At 54.3% G+C, this 18,922-nt stretch overlaps 1 protein-coding gene across 2 annotated transcripts; it reads left to right on the top strand.

The window, feature by feature from the left end:
* The first annotated feature begins 7,680 nt into the window (after positions 1 to 7,680).
* Positions 7,681 to 18,878, top strand: LOC142045899 (uncharacterized). Of its 2 annotated transcripts, none has more exons than XM_075060542.1 (7): positions 7,681 to 7,788; positions 8,398 to 8,522; positions 9,744 to 9,914; positions 13,662 to 13,766; positions 14,557 to 14,697; positions 15,822 to 16,229; positions 18,196 to 18,878. In XM_075060542.1, exons 1-7 carry the CDS (start codon positions 7,712 to 7,714, stop codon positions 18,435 to 18,437), a joined length of 1,269 nt encoding a protein of 422 aa, XP_074916643.1. In that variant the 5' UTR covers positions 7,681 to 7,711; the 3' UTR covers positions 18,438 to 18,878. The 2 variants fall into 2 exon arrangements, with proteins under 2 accessions (XP_074916643.1, XP_074916642.1); XM_075060541.1 differs by having other exon boundaries at positions 14,554 to 14,697.
* Positions 18,879 to 18,922: the final 44 nt, after the last annotated feature.

Genomic DNA, 18,922 nt, shown 5'->3' with positions numbered 1-18,922 from the left:
TCCAGGCCACACAATTCCCTACCTGGATTGTGATATTCCCAGCAAGCCAGACTGCCTAACACACCAGCATGTGCTCTTGTCTTTCTCTTTGAAGGCTATGCCTGGTGTATTGCCAGCAGTTACCCGTTATCACACAGCCCTTTTGAAACAGGCGCATATATTCTTGCAGTAAAAGCATTACAGAGAAAACATCTAGAAAACAATAAAAGAACCTACACACATGCTAATAAAGTTACCAGAAGTCACAGTCATGGGGTGTATAGACCCTGTGCTGCCCTGGCGACTAAGGAGTTAATGAAGCAACCATCTGCCAGCACGGACTGGCAGCCTCACAGAAGCTGAGAGAAGAAAAAAGCTGAGATGCAGAGGGGCAGGGTGGCTGCCAGAGGAGCAAGCAGGTTGGGGATGGAAAGTCCTGCTCACAAGCTGGTAAGAAGCTGCCCAGAGACAGCACCCAGAGAAGGGACGACAGGAGAAGGCCACAGAACCTGGGGAGGTAGGAAGGAGCTCAGGGCTCTGCAGAAGGAGTTGTTGAAGCTTGATTTTGCCTGTCTGGAACCCAGTGCAGTGGGTGGGCCTGGGTTTCCCTATTGATCCCTAAGAGACTTATGAACCAAAGGGGTTTCTAGAGCCCCTGATGAGTATCAGAGGGGTAGCCATGTTAGTCTGGATCTGTAAAAGCAGCAAAGAGTCCTGTGGCATCTTATAGACCAACAGACATATTGGAGCATGAGCTTTCGTGGGTGAATACCCACTTCGTCGGATGCATGTAGTGGAAATTTCCAGGGGCAGGTATATATATGCAAGCAAGAAGCAGGTTAGAGATAACAAGTCTAGTTCAATCAGGGAGGATGAGCATATTCTCACCTAACCTGCCACCCCACCCATAGTAATTCTAACTCAGGAACCATCCATGCAACAACCTCGATGCCAACTCTGCCCACATATCTACACCAGTAAAAACCATCACACGACACTAACCAGATCAGCCACACCATCACCGGTTCATTCACCTGCACGTCCACCAATGTAATATACACCATCATATTGCCAGCAATGCCCCTCTGCTATGTACATTGGCCAAACTGGACAGTCTTTACGGAAAAGGATAAATGGACACAAATCAGATAATTAGGAATGGCAAATACAAAAACCCGTAGGAGAACACTTCAACCTCTCTGGACACACAATAGTAGATTTCAACGTAGCCATCCTGCAGCAAAAAACTTCAGGACTAGACTTCAAAGAGAAACTGCTGAGCTTCAGTTCATCTGCAAATTTGACACCATCAGCTCAGGATTAAACAAGACTGTGACTGGCTTGCCAACTACAAAGCAGTTTCTCCTCCCTTGGTTTTCCACCTCAGCTGCTAGAAGAGGGCCTCACTCTCCCCTGATTGAACTAACTTCATTATCTCTAGCCTGCTTCTTGTACTCCTATTGTGCCCTAGATTGTTTCTTGTGGGCCAAGGTGATATGATACGAACGGGTAATAGATGGAATACCTTTGGGACAGTATATATCACTTTTGTAAAACTAAACTGCAGATCCAAACGAGCAACCTAAGAAAACCTCTATTTTGTGTCTAAATGGGGACAAATGTAGACTATATGCTTACTTCCAGGATTTGTATATATTCACGGTGGCAAGGACCAGAGGGCTTTCTGGTGTCACTAAACTTTAACCGAACTGCTGTAAATACACAGAGATATTGTCCTGTTACACGTAATTCGATTTCTCTTCCTTTGGGCCATTTTCAGATTGCAGCGACTTATATCTAACTGCTCAAAAGGCCGCTGCCCTTCGGGTTAATGCAACAACTAACGTGGACTAAGTCCCTTACAAGATAAAAGGGACATGCAGTACTATTTAGTCATTAGGAGCAAACACAGCTGCTTCAGATTGGACACAACAATATAGATTCAATCGTAGCCATCCTTGCAGCAAAAACAACGTCAGGACTAAGACTTCAAAGGAAACTGCTAGCTTCAGTATTCACGTTAGATCTGCAAATTTGCCGATCACCCTTTCTATGCGAGGGGGTCAATGTGATTATAACAGATATAGTACCTTGTGAAATGGGACTTGTATTTCCAACTACAATAAAATGCTTTAGTTTTTCCTTTCTCCGTTGGTTTCACACGCTGACTAGCTGGGGCTAAGAAGGATGGGCGTGCAGCGCCGACTGATATAAGAACTAATTCTTATTATCTCATAGACATGGCTCTTAAAACGGAGAAGTGATTACTTGTGTCCATCACCGTGTTTGCTTGGCAAGGCAAGGCCTCCTCCGAAAACCTCGTTCCAACCTTTCGAACAAACTGATGGGTTGTGTTGTGTAATAATGCCTCTGGAGAGCATGATGTGGCTTTTAATATTAAGACGAGCTCCGAGTGGCATACTCTCTACTGGCCGTCAGGAAGACATATCATAGTTCCCTCGCAATTTCAATTTACCCTTCAATTGGACGTTTGTGCGTTATTGAACCGATTCGAATGCAATTATCTTCTCTTTTTACAAAGTCCAAATCCAAATTTCCAATTACAGACCAGGTCCCATTACATTGAGACCTATTATCAATAGTAGTCTCATGCTTTCCAAACCGTTCATTAGTGTCCACCCTCTGGGATACAACCCCATTATGGTGATTCACTTACAAAGGTTCTACACCCCGATCCCCCCTGACCGTCCATGGTACTATTCTGGGTTCTGCGTGAGTCCGAGCATTCGTGATATTTTGGAGCCAGTATTATCGCTGTTACCGGTGTTGTAAAAGCGTGCCCTTACCCGTACTCTGTTTCACATTCACTTCACCCACCTCCCAAGCTCCTCCTCTCCGGTCCTTCACACTTCGAGATTGTCACCCCTCCGCTAATACGGCAACGCCCAACTCACTAACTGATTCTTTAGCCTCCCGGCATTCTCGTTCTGAACTCTCTCCGAATAACTCCATACCACTCCGCAGAGTTCCTTCACTGAGAGTTCCTGAGGAGGTCGTTTGATGCCATTAAATTGTGATTTAGGCATCAAGAGGACGTTGTCAGTGGAAAAAGGCCCCTAGTCTTTTAATTACTTCCTAACAACTACTAGCACATTAACAGGAGGCCTATGAGAGTTTCCTAACACCGACTTAAAGGCAGAACAGCCTGCTTTCAATCACTATTGATAAATAGACTGCATTACTAAGGACATATTTAATAAGGATAGAGAAGACGATTTAATCAGCATATAAGCCAAATCTGGCCGGAATGGGGAACTAGACAGCAGGTCCATCAAGGACCCCAAAATAGGACCCACATAGCTTGCCAACAAAAACCAGCAAGAGGAGGGTCTCTGAACAGTCAGGCCGCCGACTGTTCAGGGGACTGTCGTATACGGAAATGAAAACCATACGCTTGCATTTTTAAGAGGTTATAGGAAGTTTGTGTATCAAAAAGGCAATTCACCTAATGTTTATGAAAATATAGAACCATAAAAGGGTTATAACAAATGATTAATGAAATATGCTAATTCGCAGCGTTTGAGCTCATATAAGCTGGAGCAGAAGCATGCTGGAGGCCAGCATCCCTTGCATGGGAGACGCTGCCCTCCACTGTGCAAGGTGTTATACTTCAATAAAGGTCCTCCGGCTGTCTGATCAAAGTACAGGTCGGCTTTTCTTTTCCCAACACTTGATAGATACCTGCCCTGGAAATTCTCCACACATGCATCCAACGAAATGGCTATTCACCCACGAAAGCTACATGCTCCAAATACGATCTGTTGTCATATAAGCTGCTACAGCGACTGTTGCTGCTTTTTATAGAGCCCCTTGGAGAGCTGGAACAAGCCGATGCAGTAACAATGCAGTTTTCTGGTATAAGCTGTGTGCACAACAGAGGGCTCACTCGCTAGTAATGGCCTGAGCAAGTGTTCTGAGTGTAATTCGTATGGCGCCCAGTCTGGCTTCAGCCCGTTTCTGTAACCAGGCTGGCACATGAGTGGTTGTTGGGTGTTGGCACACCTCTCTATGGGGTTTCCCACGTCTCCTTTCTTCCAAGATTTCTGTGAGGATTAGAATCCTGAAGAAGAGAACTTTCTTCTAATACCCAGACGGCAGCGAACTACACCTGCGTTATTCTTAACACCTGGGCAGGCCAAGAAGGATCTGTTTCTAATTGTCAAGTTTAGTTTCAGATGAAGTTGCCCATACAACATCCAGGCAGAGTATTTGAAGCTGTAATTTCAGCTTCAGGGGAAGGCCAGCAGGGGACTGTCATAGGCTATAAAGGCTTCAACTCTGTCAGCCTGTTTCTGGACAGAGTTTGTCCGGGCGATCTTAAGACCAAAACAGGAGACTTACTAATTGTGCATTGCGACTACCATCGCCTCTGTCTGTTCCCTCTATCACTCGGGCGCTCAGGGCAAAAGTGGCCGTGGCAGTGGGCTAGCTGCTCCTGTTTGTTCTGGAGAGACAGTGCTGGGGGCGGCCAGCGGGGGCCCCACAATGCTTGGAAGGAGCAAACAGGAAAGAGGCTGAAAGGCTGGAAAGCACGTGAGCGCTGCATGTAGAAATGTGTGTTTTGCTGTGGGCAGGTTGGTCATGTGCCATGCATGTACGTGTGTGCCTTATGGTGTGTGCTTGAATCTCACCATTTGGGTAGAGTGCGGTCAGTGTCCCTGGGGGCCGGACGGTTGGGTGGATAGAGGCGTGCCGTCTGAGGCGGGGTGGGTTTCAGGCAGATGAGAAGCCATTGTGTCTGGGTGGGGGGAGTGTTTTGGGTGAGTGAGGCCGATGTTCTGAGCGGGCAGGGTTTGGGTGGATGAGGGCGTCTCTGGGGGGTGGGAAGGTTTGGCTGGGTAGGCCATGTTCCAGGGGGTGTTAGTGAGAGTTTGGGCAGAGATGAGGAGCATGTCCGGGGGGTGGGAGTGTTCTGGTGTGGGTAGGGCCATTGTTCCTGGGGCTGGGTTTGGGCGGATGAGGGGCGTCTCTGGGGGGGTGGGGAAGGGTTTGGGTGGGTGAGGGCTATGTTCCGGGGGGCCAGGGTTTGGGCGAAGAGGGGAGTCTCCAGGGGGGTGAGTGAGAGTTTGGGCAGATGAGGAGCATGTCCGGGGTGTGTGTGGAGTGTTTGGGTGGGTGAGGGCCATGTTCTGGGGGGGCAGAGTTTGGGCGGATGAGGGGCGTCTCCGGGGTGGGTGGGTGAGGGTTTGGGTGGGTGAGAGCCATGTTCCGGGGGGGGAGGGTTTGGGCGGATGAGGGGCGTCTCCAGGGGGTGGGTGAGGGCCATGTTCCGGGGGAGGCGGCGGAGGAGGGGTGTGTCTTAGGCAGTGGGGGAGTGTTGTGGGGTGATGGAGTGCATGTTCCTGGGGAGGGTTTGGGTGGATGAGGGGCATGTCCAGAGTGGCAGGGGAGTGTTTGGGTGGGTGAGGGCTATGTTCCGGGGGGGCAGGGTTTGGGTGAGGAGGGAAGTCTCCAGGGGGGTGGGTGAGAGCTGGGGTGGCCATGTTCGGGGGGAGGAGTTGGGCGGATGAGGGGTGTGTCTTAGGCAGTGGGGGAGTGGGGTGATGGAGGGCATGTTCCTGGAAAGAGGGAGGGTTTGGGGAGCTGCAGAGGGTGGGTGTGTCTGTGGGACTGTCACTGTTCTGGGTGAGACGGGAGAAGAGCCAGGCCATAGGCTCTCAGGCCCGGCCCCCTGAAGGGAGCCAAAAGGGGCAGCTTGCCTCTCCTAGCCCCACTGCAGTGCTAAGGGCTGTGCCAGAAGCCCTCAGGCACTCTGCCCGTGGCTCTTCATACACACAGAACAGCAGCGTGCCCGAGGGCGGAAGTGGCTTTCAGCAGGGGGCTTGATGAGCTGAGGCCCAGCGAGACAGGGCCGGCATTTTCCAGATTTGCTTCTGATGCTGGGTGCCCCCATCTGTGGGAGTTCAGCTTGAGGCACCCAGGCGTTCAGCGCCCACAGGCTATGGCTCTCAGTGCAGTGATGCGCCGATGGCCACCGGGTCGGCGTTTGGGCCTGAGGGTTTGTTTTTATGAATTTCTGCCCAGCCCCAGTAGGAAGTACTGAACTGGGAATGGGATTGAGTTTGCTGCCTCTGCAGTGGAGCTGGAGGTCTGGCAGGGCTATGCCTGTGAGCTGTGGGGATGCTGCCATGCAGGGCCTGGACTGCGGGGTGGAGTTGGGGGGACTTTGCTCCCACCCAGCAACTTCAGAGACCCCAGAGGAAAGCGCAGAGGGTGACTGTGGCTGTGCTTTGATTTCAGCTGGACATAGCTGCTGCCATGGGGAGGGCTGGCTGTGGCTGGCGCATGGCCGTCCGAGTGGCCCTGGAGCTGACCCTGGCCAGCTGTGGTGAGGAAATGGGGGGGCGGTAGGAGGTGTGGAGCTGAGGAAACAGCCTGCCTGGTTGATTTCTGCCAGTTCCTTGTGTGTGGTGGCCTGTGCCTTCTACGTGGCCCCAAGGAGCCAGCCCTGGGGAGATGCCCCCTGGGCCTGCTCCAAAACAGCTCTGGTTTAACTGATAAGACCCTTCCCGTCCCCTAGTGCCTCATCTCACAGGATCGACAAGCACCTGACAGGCTCCTGTTCAGGCATGTGCCAGGCAGAAGGCACCTGCGTGCTCTGCACAGTACAACAGCACAGCTGCCAGGGGAGCCAGCAGGACGCTGCCTCCAGAGCAAACAGGCAGCATCTGCTCTGGCTTGTACAGGATTTTCTCTGCCCCTCTCACGGCAACCCTGAGCCCCTAACAAACAATAGCCTGTAGTGTTGGCTTGGCTGCCAAACCCCTTCGTCTGGTCTCCGCTTGGAGTCCCTGCCTTGTCCAAGCTGGCCTGTGCTGGCCGTACCCCAGGAACCTTGCCATGTCTGTGCACGGGGGGCCAAAGCGAGGGTGACGGGGCCTGTGAGGCAGTGACTTCATGTTGAGGTGCAAGCCCTCCTTTTTCGCTTGCTGTCCAGCAGTGTGGGGGCTGTGCCCGGCCAGCTGGCTGCCATACAGAAACACGCTTTGCCTCTTTGTCCCAGCCAAGGGGCCTGCCCTTTCCTGGAGCCAGGCCAGAGCCTTCTGCCAGGAGAGAAAGGCAGAATTAATTGTCATCAGGGATTACAAGAAGCAGGTAAGGGCCGAGCCCCAGGCATGTGCAGGGAGGGAGGCTTGGCTGAGTGGGAGGGAAATACAGAGAGCTGCACTCGAGTCGAGCTGCTCCCTGCACCTGGGACGGGAGAATGGGCAGCTTACGCCCTGGCACATTCCAGAGCACAGTACAATACAGAGGAGGGACTGGGGTTAATCTGCGGGTCACTTGCAGGGATAGTTCATGTTAATGTGGGGCTGGGTTAATGCGCATGGCAGTCAGGCTCAGTTCATAGAGGCACAGATGTTACAGCCACGTAACAATCTCCAAGATCCCCCCTCAGAGCCACAGCAGGGTTCGACTCAGGGCTCAGATTCATTGTTCATGTTGGGGACAGGGCCTATATTAGCCATGAGGCAGCCACATAGCGACCCACGCTGCCCAGCCCAAATACCAGGGCCTGCATTGCAGTGCCACCCCTTTCTCCTGCCCTCCCTATTTCCTACTCCTCCCCACTTAGCACACAGGTGCGTGAGGCTGATAGGCAGCACCTTTCTGCATCCCCTGACTCTGGCTTTGTTTCCCTTTGCCTCTATTGGTGCAGATTTTCCTGAAGGAGCTCACAGACCATGGAGGGGGGCCTGGATCTCAGTACTGGATGGGGCTGGCCCGGCTCAGAGGAGAGGCTGAGCTCACCTGGGTGGATGGCACCCCAATTTCAAAGAGCTGGTACAGGTAGGAGAAGGAGCCCCACTTGGGATTCCAGAGCACCCTTAACCCACTGATCAGGCCTGGGATTGGAGCCTTGCAGAGCCCTGTTCCTGTGGGCTCCTGCAGCTCCTTTCCTTGTGTAGCAGATGGAGTGAATCATGATGTCCCTGAGAGGGACATGATGTGACTGATGGGGCTGACTGGCTTGTTTGTCACATCTCCATTAGTTCAGCCAGAGCCCACTTTGTCTCTGTGGATTGTGAGACTCCTGAAGCACCAGGCCTACAGTTCTTAGCAGCAGGGACCTGTGGGTAATGTCCAGAGGGAAGGTCTAAGAGTTGCATGAGTGGGATGGAGTTGGGAGCTTTGGCCCTGTGTCTCTGTTCAGGGCAGTCACTCGGCTTTGCTCTCTGTGAGCAGCTGCAGGTGCCACTAGCTTTCACAGGGTTATTGAAAACATGGGGCTTAGGGGAAGCATATTTGATTATTATTTGTGCATGTTCTCTGCCTGGCAGGGAGTACATGGCTATCTGTTTTGTTTTCTCTTGTGACTGTTCTGGGTGAGAAGTCCCAGCCTCTAGTTCTGACTAATCCCCCCATCCTCCTGGGGTTTCTGTGCCTTTTGTCTCCCAGGAATTGGCTGTGGAGCCACCCCAAGGCCAAGCACTGTGTGCAGCTTGTGGGCTTCTACCTCAACCAGTGGAGAGACTGGGACTGCAACAGCACCAGCTCCTTCATCTGTGAGATGCCAGCTACGGGTAGGGGGAACAGCTGAGGAATGGCTGGATGGACAAACAGGCAACTTCAGGGAAATCTTTCCAGCACAGACAGATGGACAGATCATAGATTTTTCAGGGTTGGAAGGGACCTCAGGAGGTCACCTAGTCCAACCCCCTGCTCAAAGCAGGACCAGTCCTCAGACAGATTTTTACCTCAGTTCCCTAAGTGGCCCCCTCAAGGATTGAACTGACAACGCTGGGTTTAGGAGGCCAATGCTCAAACCACTGAGCTATCCCTCCCCCTGGGGTCCCTGCCACAGATACAGACAGATGGACAAAGAGCTTTGGCGACCTTTCCCTGGAGCTCATGGCCAGTAGGTATCATAGGCCAGGGGAGGCTAAGCCTCCCCAAACAACCAGGTGTGGCCATGCCCATGATCTGCCTCAAAGTCCCCTCCTTCGTCCCGCTTTTCACCTGTGGCCCCAGCTGAGGCTGCTCCTCTTTCTGCCCTTGCTCAGCCTCTCCCCCAAAGGCGGAGGAGGCTAGGGCGGGCTGGCCAGCGGCCTGGGACTTGGGGGCAGGTGGGGCCAGTGCTCGGGCTGGCCAGCTGGCACTGGGGCCACCCGGCAGGGCAGGCTTTATGACCCATGGGGCCCAATTCCAATATCGGGCGGCAGTCTGGGGCTTCAGTAGCACTTCACGGCGGGCGGCCCGCTCTGGGTCTTTCGCAGCACCGAAGAACCCCCCACCACCGAAATGCTGCCGAAGACCCCTGGAGCGAAACTCCCGCCACTGAAATGCCGCCGAAGACCTCCAGAGCAAAACTCCTCTTAGGCACAGGGCCCTCTTAGGCGTGGGGCCTGATTCCGGGGAATCGGATGAATCGGCTTAAAGCCACCCCTGCCACCGGCTCTCCAGGGCTGAAGCTGGCCGGCCTGGGCTGGCCAATGAGCCAGGATTCGGGCTGGCCGGTGGACCAGGAATCAGGGCGTCTGGGGTGGGGCTTCTCTGGCCATTGTGGGGGGCTCAGGGCTTCAGCCAGGGAGGAGGGTGGATGGGATGGGATGGGATGGGATGGGGTGGGGTAGGGCCTCAGGTGGAAGGGGTGGGGACTAGCCTTCCCAGGTCGGGGGTTCAAGTGCTGCCCATGGAGCTGCAGGGAGAGCAGGGCCAGGCTGGGCTGGGAAAGGCACTGTCTGGCCCAGTGGGCCAGGGTCTCCTGCTGTCCCTGGTTAGTGTCTGATCTCTTTCTCTCCTAGATGCCTTCCCCAGCTCCGTGAGGGCTGTGCATTTCCGCTCCCACTGCTACACATTCCACTTCCCTGCTCTCTGGGAAATGAGGACTTGGCTGCAAGCTTTGGCTTTTTGCAAGCAGTCTGGGGGGAGTCTAGCAAGTGTCCAAGGTGAAGATGAGAACGTCTTCCTGTCTGGTAGGGAGCCTGTGCGGGGGACCCCATTTCACTGAGAACAAAGTGAATGAAGGTATCCAGTGGACAATAAGCAGAGGGAGGAGGAAGCCCTGAAGTCTCAGGGTTTGTCTGGATGGCGACGCTATTGTAAAATCAGTTGGGTGTTCAATGTAAAGCACAGCAGCTAGTCCATGCTAGCTCCCCAGGTGGATACGCTTCCAAAGGGACTTAAGCTAAACTGCACCCTTAGGGCACATCTGCACTGCAGTCAGGGGTGTGATTGCAGCTCAAGTAGGCAGACCAAGGCTAGCATAGTTAAAAATAACAACGATTATGGGGTGGCAGAGACCCCAACAGGGCTAGCAACACAAATACAGGCCCAGGGTTCCAGGTGGGCTTGACCAGCCTGTGCCACTGTGGCTCTATGTTTAGCAGCACTAGTTAGAGTGACACTAGCTGGGGTATCCATCACCCATCCAGCTGCTATGTAGACGTATCCTTCCTGCAGAATAAGACTGCCCACCTGGGGGCTATTGCACAATAGCTTTTCCAGGCTGTTTCCTGGCCAGCACATGCAGGTACTGCCAGGGAAGCAGAGAGGCACTGGACAGAGAGATAACATAAGAAGGGGCTATTCAGATTGGAAGAACCAGTCAGGGGCGGCAGCTTATATAGGCTCGAGGTGCTCAAGCACCAGGAATATTCAATGCTGTGGGCTGTGCTCCACCAATAGTTAGAGCTGGGTTTCTCCCCTGCCCCTGCCTCGGAGCTTCCCTGCCTGAAAGAAAACAGCCAGTGACTTTCTCCCCTGTTTGTGCTGCTTTTGCCTAAGGCTATAGAGATCAGCGGCAGGCAGCCTCTTGGAGCACAGGGGGAGGGGAAGAGGGAGAGAGGAGGGGGAAGGAGACACACACATGCTTGGGAGCTCTCTCCCATGCCCCCACCCCCGGGCACCCAGGGGCAGCAGCAGGGGTGGGGAGGCCACACATGATGGCAACCCCCAGCCCCGGTACCCATCCTAGGGGAGGCGAGTGGGCTTTCTGGACCTGAGAGAGTCCCTAGGAGCATGTGCAGTGACTGTGGTGCAGAGTGAGTGTGCTGGGGGGCAGGGGGGAGAGGAAGGGTCCCTCCCCTGGAGCTTGCTGCTGCCAGTAAGGAGGGGGGAGAGTCCTCTCTGGCCCTAGCCCTGGGGCAGCCTGTCTGCATCCCAAGTTTCTTATTCCCAGCCCTGCCCCACCCCAGAGCCTGCACCCCCAACACCCCAACCCTGAGCACCCTGCCTTGCACTGTGAACCCTCATCCCAGCCCCATCCCAGAGCCCTCACTTGAGGGAAAAACGTGCAACTTAAATTGGTGGTCAGTTTGGAGTATCATTGTGTTTAGCACATACTTTGATATTTTACACCCTTTAAAGTATACAGGTGTTACAAAGTGGAATGTTCTTAATGATTTCTCTGAATACTGTGTGGGATACCTCAGTTCCCCTATGAATTTCTCAAGGATCTAGATGTGGGATAAAGATGTGTGATTGTTGTAGGTCCTAGAGGCCAGTGTGATGCTGTCTGCACAGAGAATGGCTGAAACCCTGTCTCCGGGCAACTGATGGCCTGGGTCGCTCTCCTGCAAGGTGCCAACTGAAGGTGTTGAGAAAAGAGATCAGGTGGCCTCTTAATGCCTGAAGAAGAGAACAAAGGCCAGAGGAGAGAGTGTCAGTCCTGTGTGGACTTCCGGGAAGCGGCATGGTGTGGAAGGAATGCTGGGATGCTTTGGAACTACTCCATACAAAGCCAGTCAGGACTCTGGGGGAGCCTCCTCTCTCTGAGCGTACTGTCTCCAGGGCAAGAAGCTTACACCTTCTTAGGTCTGACCTCGGAGCATTCAGCATGCCCTTCCACACTGTGCGCTTTCCACAGCGAGTCTGCCCAGGCAAGTCCTGGGGCAACCAGAGGTCCCTGTACCCCAACTCTGCAGTCAGATGTGACTCTCAGCCAGCCGGTAAAACAGAAGGTTTATTAGACGACAGGATCACAGTCTAAAACAAAGCTTGTAGGTACAGAAAACAGGACCCCTCAGTCAGGTCCATCTTGGAGGGTGGGGAGCCTAGACCCAAGATCTGGGCCTCGCCCCATTTCCCCAGCCAGCTCCAAACTGACACTCCCTCCTCTAGTCTTTGTGTCTCTTCTAGATCTCTTCTGATCCCTTTGTCCCCAGCACCTTTAGTTGGTACCTTGCAGGGGAAACTGAGGCACCCACACAGTATTCAGAGAAAACATTAAGAACATTCCCACTTTGTCACAACAGGTGCAACAAAATATAATACCGTATATTGAAGCAGGCAAGTGCTGCTTCTGACTTTCCACTTTTAATTGACCCTTGTAATCTTGTGGTGCCGACGCGTTGTAGCTTCATTTTATATTGGCTTATAGGGCGAGAGCGGGGGTGAGGGGGCGGGGGCGGGCACCACCGTTTTGGGCACCACCAAAAATTATACAAACCTGCCACCTATGGAACCAATGGCTGGGACAGGACAGTATCGTGACTCCAGCAGGAGCTGATTCCTGATGCTTAAAAGCAAAGCGGTCCCCCATGAGAGCTGACTGTGGGGCTGGGCTGGGATTTCTCAGTTTCTCCCTGTACCATGAGGATCAGGAGCTTTTGCCATTTCATTCTAACTCAAGTCACTGCAGAGACAATTCTGCTGACTGACTCTGCTCCTTGCCCTGACTCTCCGTAATTGCTGCACTGCTGTCCTGAGGCAGGGAGGCCAAGCATCCATCATGTGATGGGCAAACCCTCAAATGCCTGGAAGTTCAAACACCTGAACAGTTTGAGTGATTCTTTGAAAAGTCTCAGAGTCATTTAGGATTCCTTCTCCTTTCCTTCCCTTCCCTTCCCTTCCCTTCCCTTCCCTCTATCTTAGAGTCTCATCTATTGCCCTCCTTGCCCCCAGACCCACAGTGCTCTGACCCCTCTTTCTGACCCCTGACTTGTGCCACCAGCCTCACTCTGCTGGGCTCTACTCTATTCACATTTTGCACATTCATGGGCACCTTCAGGTTACAGGCTTTGAGAATATAGGGTCCCAGCTCCCCATCTGGCCCCAGACCTTAGAACCTGGGGAGAGTGGGAGACAGCAGCTGAGCCAACAGATTGCCAGGTCTGCGGAGAGCAGGAGCAGCATTTCAGCCAAGGCCTGTTAGGGTCTGTCTACACTACTATTAGACACCAGTGGCTGGCCCATGTCAGCTGACTTGGGCTGCGGGGCTGTTTAATTGCAGCATGGATGTTCCAGCTCAGGCTGCAGTTTGAGCTCTAGGTCCCCTCCACCTCACAGGGTCCTAGAGCCTCAGCCCCAGCTCGAGCCAGAACAGCTACAGAGCCAGATTGACAAAGGTATTCAGGCACCTAAAGGTGCAGAGCGGTGCCTAACTCCCATCCTAGCTGCATCTTTAGGTGCCTAAATACCTTGGGAAATCTGGACCTCCGTTCCCCATCTATCTCACGGGGATAGCAGCACTGCCCCAGGGGTGTGAGGAGGGCCTCAGACACTGCTGGGATGGGGGCCATGTAGCACCCTAGGGAGAGGGAGGGATATTTTAGTACAACTGCATTTTCCAGCCTGATTTGCTTTTGGTTTTCTCTGAAGTTTTTAAGGGGCTCAGTGAGAAAAGGCCCCTTTGCTGAAGCACGGTATTCAGCTGAAGTGGTTGGGAATAGGCTCTGTCCTGGCATTCAGTGATGGCTGTGTGCATTGCGTGTGTATTGTAGATGCCTTTCCTGCAGATGGCTGGCATATGTGGATTGGGCTGCAGTTCAGCACCGCGTGGCAATGGAGCGACACCACCGTCCCTGTCTACTACAAGTGGCATCATCGTAGGTGTTACCCCACTGGCTCTCCCGGGGCTCTCCTCTTAGCAAAGCAGACAATGTCTCTCAGCCATGCTGGCCCTCCTCTGCCAATACCCCACTGGCTCTCCCGGGGCTCTCGTCTTAGCAAAGCAGACAATGTCAGTCAGCCATGCTGGCCCTCCTCTGCCAATGGACCCCAGTGCTGAGATGCTCTTCCACTCCTGCCCTGCTCCCAAAGCTCCGGAGATGCCCCTCAGCCAGGACCTGCAGCCCCCCTTGCTGCTCCAAGTCAGGACACCTGCCTTCCCCCGAGCTCAGTGACAGGTCTAGGATGAGAGGCTACGACAGGCTCCCCAAACTCTCCTTCACCAGGGCCCAGAGACAGGGCCGGCTCCAGGCCCCAGCATGCCAAGTGCGTGCTTGGGGCGGCATGCCACGGGCAGCGCTCTGCCGGTTGCTGGGAGGGTGGCAGGTGGCTCCGGTGGACCTCCCGCAGGAGTCCCTGCGGAGGGTCCGCTGGTCCCGCGGCTCCGGTGGAGCATCCGCAGGCAAGCCTGCAGGAGGTCCACCGGAGCTGCGGTACCGGTGAGCAGCAGAGCGCCTCCTGTAGTGTGCCGTCGTGCTTGGGGCAGCGAAATGGCTAGAGCCGGCCCTGCCCAGAGACAGGAGCTGTGTGAGCTCACTCCCTAGTGCCCCCCATCCAACAGGTCCTGCTATTGCTTAGGTGCCCTGGAGTCTTGACTGAGGTTGCCAGGCAGTAGAAGAGATTCCACAGTCCACAGCAAATATAGTTTCCTCTCTTCTCTTGAAGCAGCCGTGGCTAATCTGTCTGGCCAGTGTGCAGTAATGGCTCTCCGCCCATCTGATCTTTCTCGACATGGAACATGGGAGACCAGAGGGTGCAACACCGAGCCTCCTACCAGAGCCACTGGCTTCTTCTGCAAATACAACCATGGTGAGTGGGATGCAGACTCACACAGCCAGGTGACCTGAGCACACAAAGGGGCTGTCTTGTGGAATGTGGCTATTACCCTAGGGTCAGGGTTGCCTAGAGCCCCCCAGCTATACCTCTTGCACCCCATGACACACTTGGGCCTGTGGTCAGGTTTCCAGTAAGCGCTAGCCTGTTGGGGCAACATGTCTGGGCTGTGCAGAGAAAACAGGAATTCCTGTCCCAAAAGGATGGATTTTTTTCCCTACACCAGTGAAAGCTGGGCCTGATGCGAGGATTTAGAAACTCTGTGGTGTTGAGAACTGGAGTGCTGCATGGAGCATGTTCACGTGCCAAGGGGCCGGCAGGTTCAGGGCACAGCTGGAATAGGATACATATCATGCTGTTTGCCACTGAGCATGGTCTTTTTATTGGGAAATTCATAGGAACGTAGGACTGGACGGGACCTCCTGCCTGGATCATCGGATCCAGTCACTGCAGTCATAGGCAACCCTATCATGTTTCCCCAGCCTCCTGGCAAAATGGGAGGGGATGGGAATATATGCCCTATGAGAACACGAATGTTGTTGGGTTTGTTTGGTGAGGACTGGCTGGCCCATGGCCCTGACAATGGGGTACAGAGACTTTCACCTCCAGGCCATGGGCCATCCTGGCCAGGTCAGCGGTGCAGGGGAGTGCAGTTCTCATCTGCTGGGTGGGAGGGGACTTGGTACAATAAGATGCTGGTGCCAGTCCGAGGCCAAGGGCAGAGGTCCCCTGCCCCCACTCAGAAGCACCATTCAGCCCTCTTGTTAGCAGCTTCTGCAGACAAGCCAGTCCCTGAGCTCCCTTTTCACCCATGCAAGGGGGCTTCGGTGGGGCCCATGGGCAGTGGAAAGCTTGCTGTGCTTTGGTCTCAGTCTCCAGGCTGGCAGCACCTGGACAAGGTGCAGAAAGACTCATGGTCCAGACCCTGTGCTGTTCCCACCCTGGCACTGGCTGCTGATGGGAGCATTGCTGTTAGCCCCACTCAGAGCCCAAGCTCCGCTTAGCTCCATTACTGCCCCAGCTCTCTGGAAAGGATGCTGCATGGGGTGAGAGCTTCAGAATGCAGCCTGCAGCTAACCCAGTGTGTGCTTCATTGCCAGGTTCCTGCGGGCTCCCTGCTCCCGTGGAGTTCCCCCTCCCTGGCGGGATGGGCCCGTATGCCACGGCTGATGTCGTTTTCTCCTTGCCCCGCTATTCTGTGTGCACTGTGATGCTGACCAAGGCCTACACCAGGGCAGCGCTCTTCCAGCTGCACCTAGAGTCCAATGCCACACATGTGTATGGCACCATGGCTGCTGAATTCACCGGGGCTTCGGTGCAGAAGAAGTTAGTTCCAGTGCCCTTTGCCGTTGGGCTCAGTACATGGGGCTTCATCACTTTCCCAGCTGGCATGATTGACTTCTTCAACCACCAGGAGCATTTCCGAGTGTTCAGTGACCGGGCCATCTCCTTTGCCAACCTTGGCTCCTTGCTGATCTCTGGAGTGACTGTGGCTAATGCATCTCTAGGTAAACACACGCTGTGAGCTGCGTTAGAAAGAGAAAGCCGAGCTCATTGGTTCCAATCCGACCCAGGCCAGCAGTGATCGTGGGGGCTGTGTGAAGTGAATTGGTGGTCTCAGTCCATTTCCTCGCGGCTACTGATTTGTTTGGTGGAGACTGGCTGGCCCATGGCACTGGGTGGGGTACAGAGACCTTCACCTCCGGGCCATGGGTGCCAGCCTGGCCAGGTCAGTGGTGTAATACAATTCTTGTCTGTTGGGTAGTCCAGAGAGCAGGCAGGGCCACAGAGACGAACTGCCCCTCTCTCCCATCCAGGGTAGGTTGGAGGCTCATTGCAGGGGAGGTGTTAGTGAGGGGAAGCTTGGTCTGCCATTGCCTATGCTGTGCTTGTTCCCCCTGAAGGTGGTCGGTCCCCAGGGCTTTCAATCTGACGTTTTCATTAGCACCAAGATGCATATGTGTGCAGCGTGGCGGGGACACCGGCCTGGGAGAATCCTATTAACCCTCTGGCGGGTGGCTGCCAGGCCTGCCCACTGCCCCAAGGATAGTTCCAAGGCCCCTGCCCTGGTGTGGTTTTACACTGCAGTCAGCAAAGGCTCGATGCTGAGGAGACAGCTGATATCCTAGGGCAGTGGAGCTGCATTCATTCTGCCTGAGGTGTGGGAGGCTGGCTTCTGCGGCACGTCTCCTTGGAACAGGGGTCGTAGAAACAGACCCTTCTTAGCAGATCCCCAGGAGCATCAAGGGGCAGAACTGTCCCCACTTGCAGGTCTCAGGGCCCCAGTTTCCACAGCCTAGGTGTCTCCGGGTCTGAACTCCCCCACCCCAGGGGCAGCTGGGCGAGCAGGCACTCAGCCTGGTGAGGGTGGGCTAGCAGCTCGCTCTCACGGCAGCGGGAAATAGCTGTTCTGTGGCCACTGGCCGTCGCTGTCTGAGCACACACCTGGGCATCACCCTGCACACATGAGCTGCTCACTAGAGAGGGGGATGAGGTTTTAGATTTTGTCCTGGCTCCTGTCACGCATGGAATGGTGAAGCGAGTCTGAGTCCGAGCTGAGGAGCCAGGTCCTGCCCTCCACTGGAGCCATGCAGCCTCACTGGGCTTGTGCCATGATAACTGATGACACCCGTTTGGCCTGCTGCTCCCTTACTGCTAATGAAAGGTGAACTATTTCCCTGCCATTGCAGGGCCCTCATGCACCTCAGTTCCTCCTGTTCTCTGCCTGTGTAGTCTCCTCGGGGCTGTAATCCTTTGGTCTCAGTTCGGTTGTGGGTGCAGTGTGTAGGTGCCGGGTCGTGTTGGTGGCCTGTCATACACAGGTGATCTAGTGATCCCTTATGACCTTAAAGCCTGTGACTCTGGCTGTACGTAGGTGGAGCCCATGTGATCTGGAGCCAGCGACAATAAACAAGGGAAGCCTTTGCCATCTGCCCTAGCCAGTGTCCTCTTGAGGGTACCACTGATGAGTAGAGCATACTGAGCAAAAAGGGCCTCTCGCCTGTGCCCAGCAGTGGTGCAGTGTGGGTGGTAGGAGTGGCAGCAGGGTGACGCTCAGGCCTTGGAAGTGGTGTGCTTGGAGAGTGACAGCCGGTGGCTGCAGGACATCTACTGCCCACTGGTGTTGGAGTGGGCTGCTAATCCAGCCCTGGCCATGTGGAGTGGCACATCATAGCCTTCTGGGAAAGAGCAGGGAGGTCCCAAAGAGGGAGCAGGGCCCTGGTTCATCCAGATTCAAACCTCAGATCCTCATCCCCCAGGCATAGGGCAGGTTTGGGGCTCAGGCCCATCTCTGACTATTTCCAGGGGAGAGGAGAGAATCCTTAGAGCAGCAAAGCATTTCGGTCTGTGCGAGTCCAGGCAGCAGGGCCACAGGCTGCACCTGGCGCTGGGCTCCCTGGGGGCACCATTGGCCTTGTGCTGGGTGATGGGTCAGCCCTGGTTTAATGGCTGCTCTCTTTGCATCCTCACTAGAGTATCGGGCTTCATCTGCCATGCGTCTCCCCAGCAGCAAGCCTGCTCTGAGGAGCGCCATGCGGCTGGAGAACGCAGTCACTCGCTACCTGAGCAGCTTCACCCTGGGCCTGTGGATCCGAAGCACCTTTGCCTCCTCCAACAAGATGGGCCTTCTCAGCTACTCAGTGAGATCGAGACCGGCCGAGCTTGCACTCTTCCTCTTGGCTCCAGCAGGCCTGGAGTTTTGGCTCAAAGGGTGAGTGAGGTCCCTCGGCACTGCTTGGCCGGGGCTAGGAAGAGTGTATGCGTGCCTGCTGCCCTCTGTATGATGGGATGTGCAGGGCTGCTCAGGGTTTGCCAGGGTGACAGCCTCTCCCCTCTCTCAGCCATTCCATGACCCTGTGTGGGATTAGTGTCAGGCTGAGTGGCCTGTAGCTACCCAGCTCAGCCCATTTACCCTTGTAAAATACAGGCACAACACTAGCTCTCTTTATCTTCTGGAAGTTCCACGTTTTTCCAAGACTCATTAAACATTAACATCAGAGCCCCAGAGAGCTCTAAGCCAACTCTTTTGAAACTCTTGGGTACAAATTACCTGAGCTTGCTGATTTTAAAGGTTTTAACTGAAACTGCTTAATATCATCCTTAACTGCCATTGGAAAAGAAACTATTTCACCATCATTATATGATATCAATACATCATCCAGAGAAGTACTGATTGAACGCTTTTGCCTTTCTGCGTCAC

The sequence above is a fragment of the Chelonoidis abingdonii genome, chromosome 24, assembly GCF_003597395.2.
Source record: "Chelonoidis abingdonii isolate Lonesome George chromosome 24, CheloAbing_2.0, whole genome shotgun sequence".
In the NCBI taxonomy this organism is placed as follows: domain Eukaryota; kingdom Metazoa; phylum Chordata; order Testudines; family Testudinidae; genus Chelonoidis; species Chelonoidis abingdonii.
This window is presented reverse-complemented; position numbering and strand designations above follow the sequence as displayed.

What these genes read in the sequence shown, in the direction of transcription:
- LOC142045899 (XM_075060541.1), top strand. Translation starts at nt 7,712, where the DNA reads ATGGGGCTGGCCCGGCTCAGAGGAGAGGCTGAGCTCACCTGGGTGGAT. An exon ending in CTTCTGCAAATACAACCATG is followed by an intron (nt 14,698 to 15,821) that starts GTGAGTGGGATG and finishes CTTCATTGCCAG; the next exon opens with GTTCCTGCGGGCTCCCTGCT. An exon ending in TGTGGCTAATGCATCTCTAG is followed by an intron (nt 16,230 to 18,195) that starts GTAAACACACGC and finishes CATCCTCACTAG; the next exon opens with AGTATCGGGCTTCATCTGCC.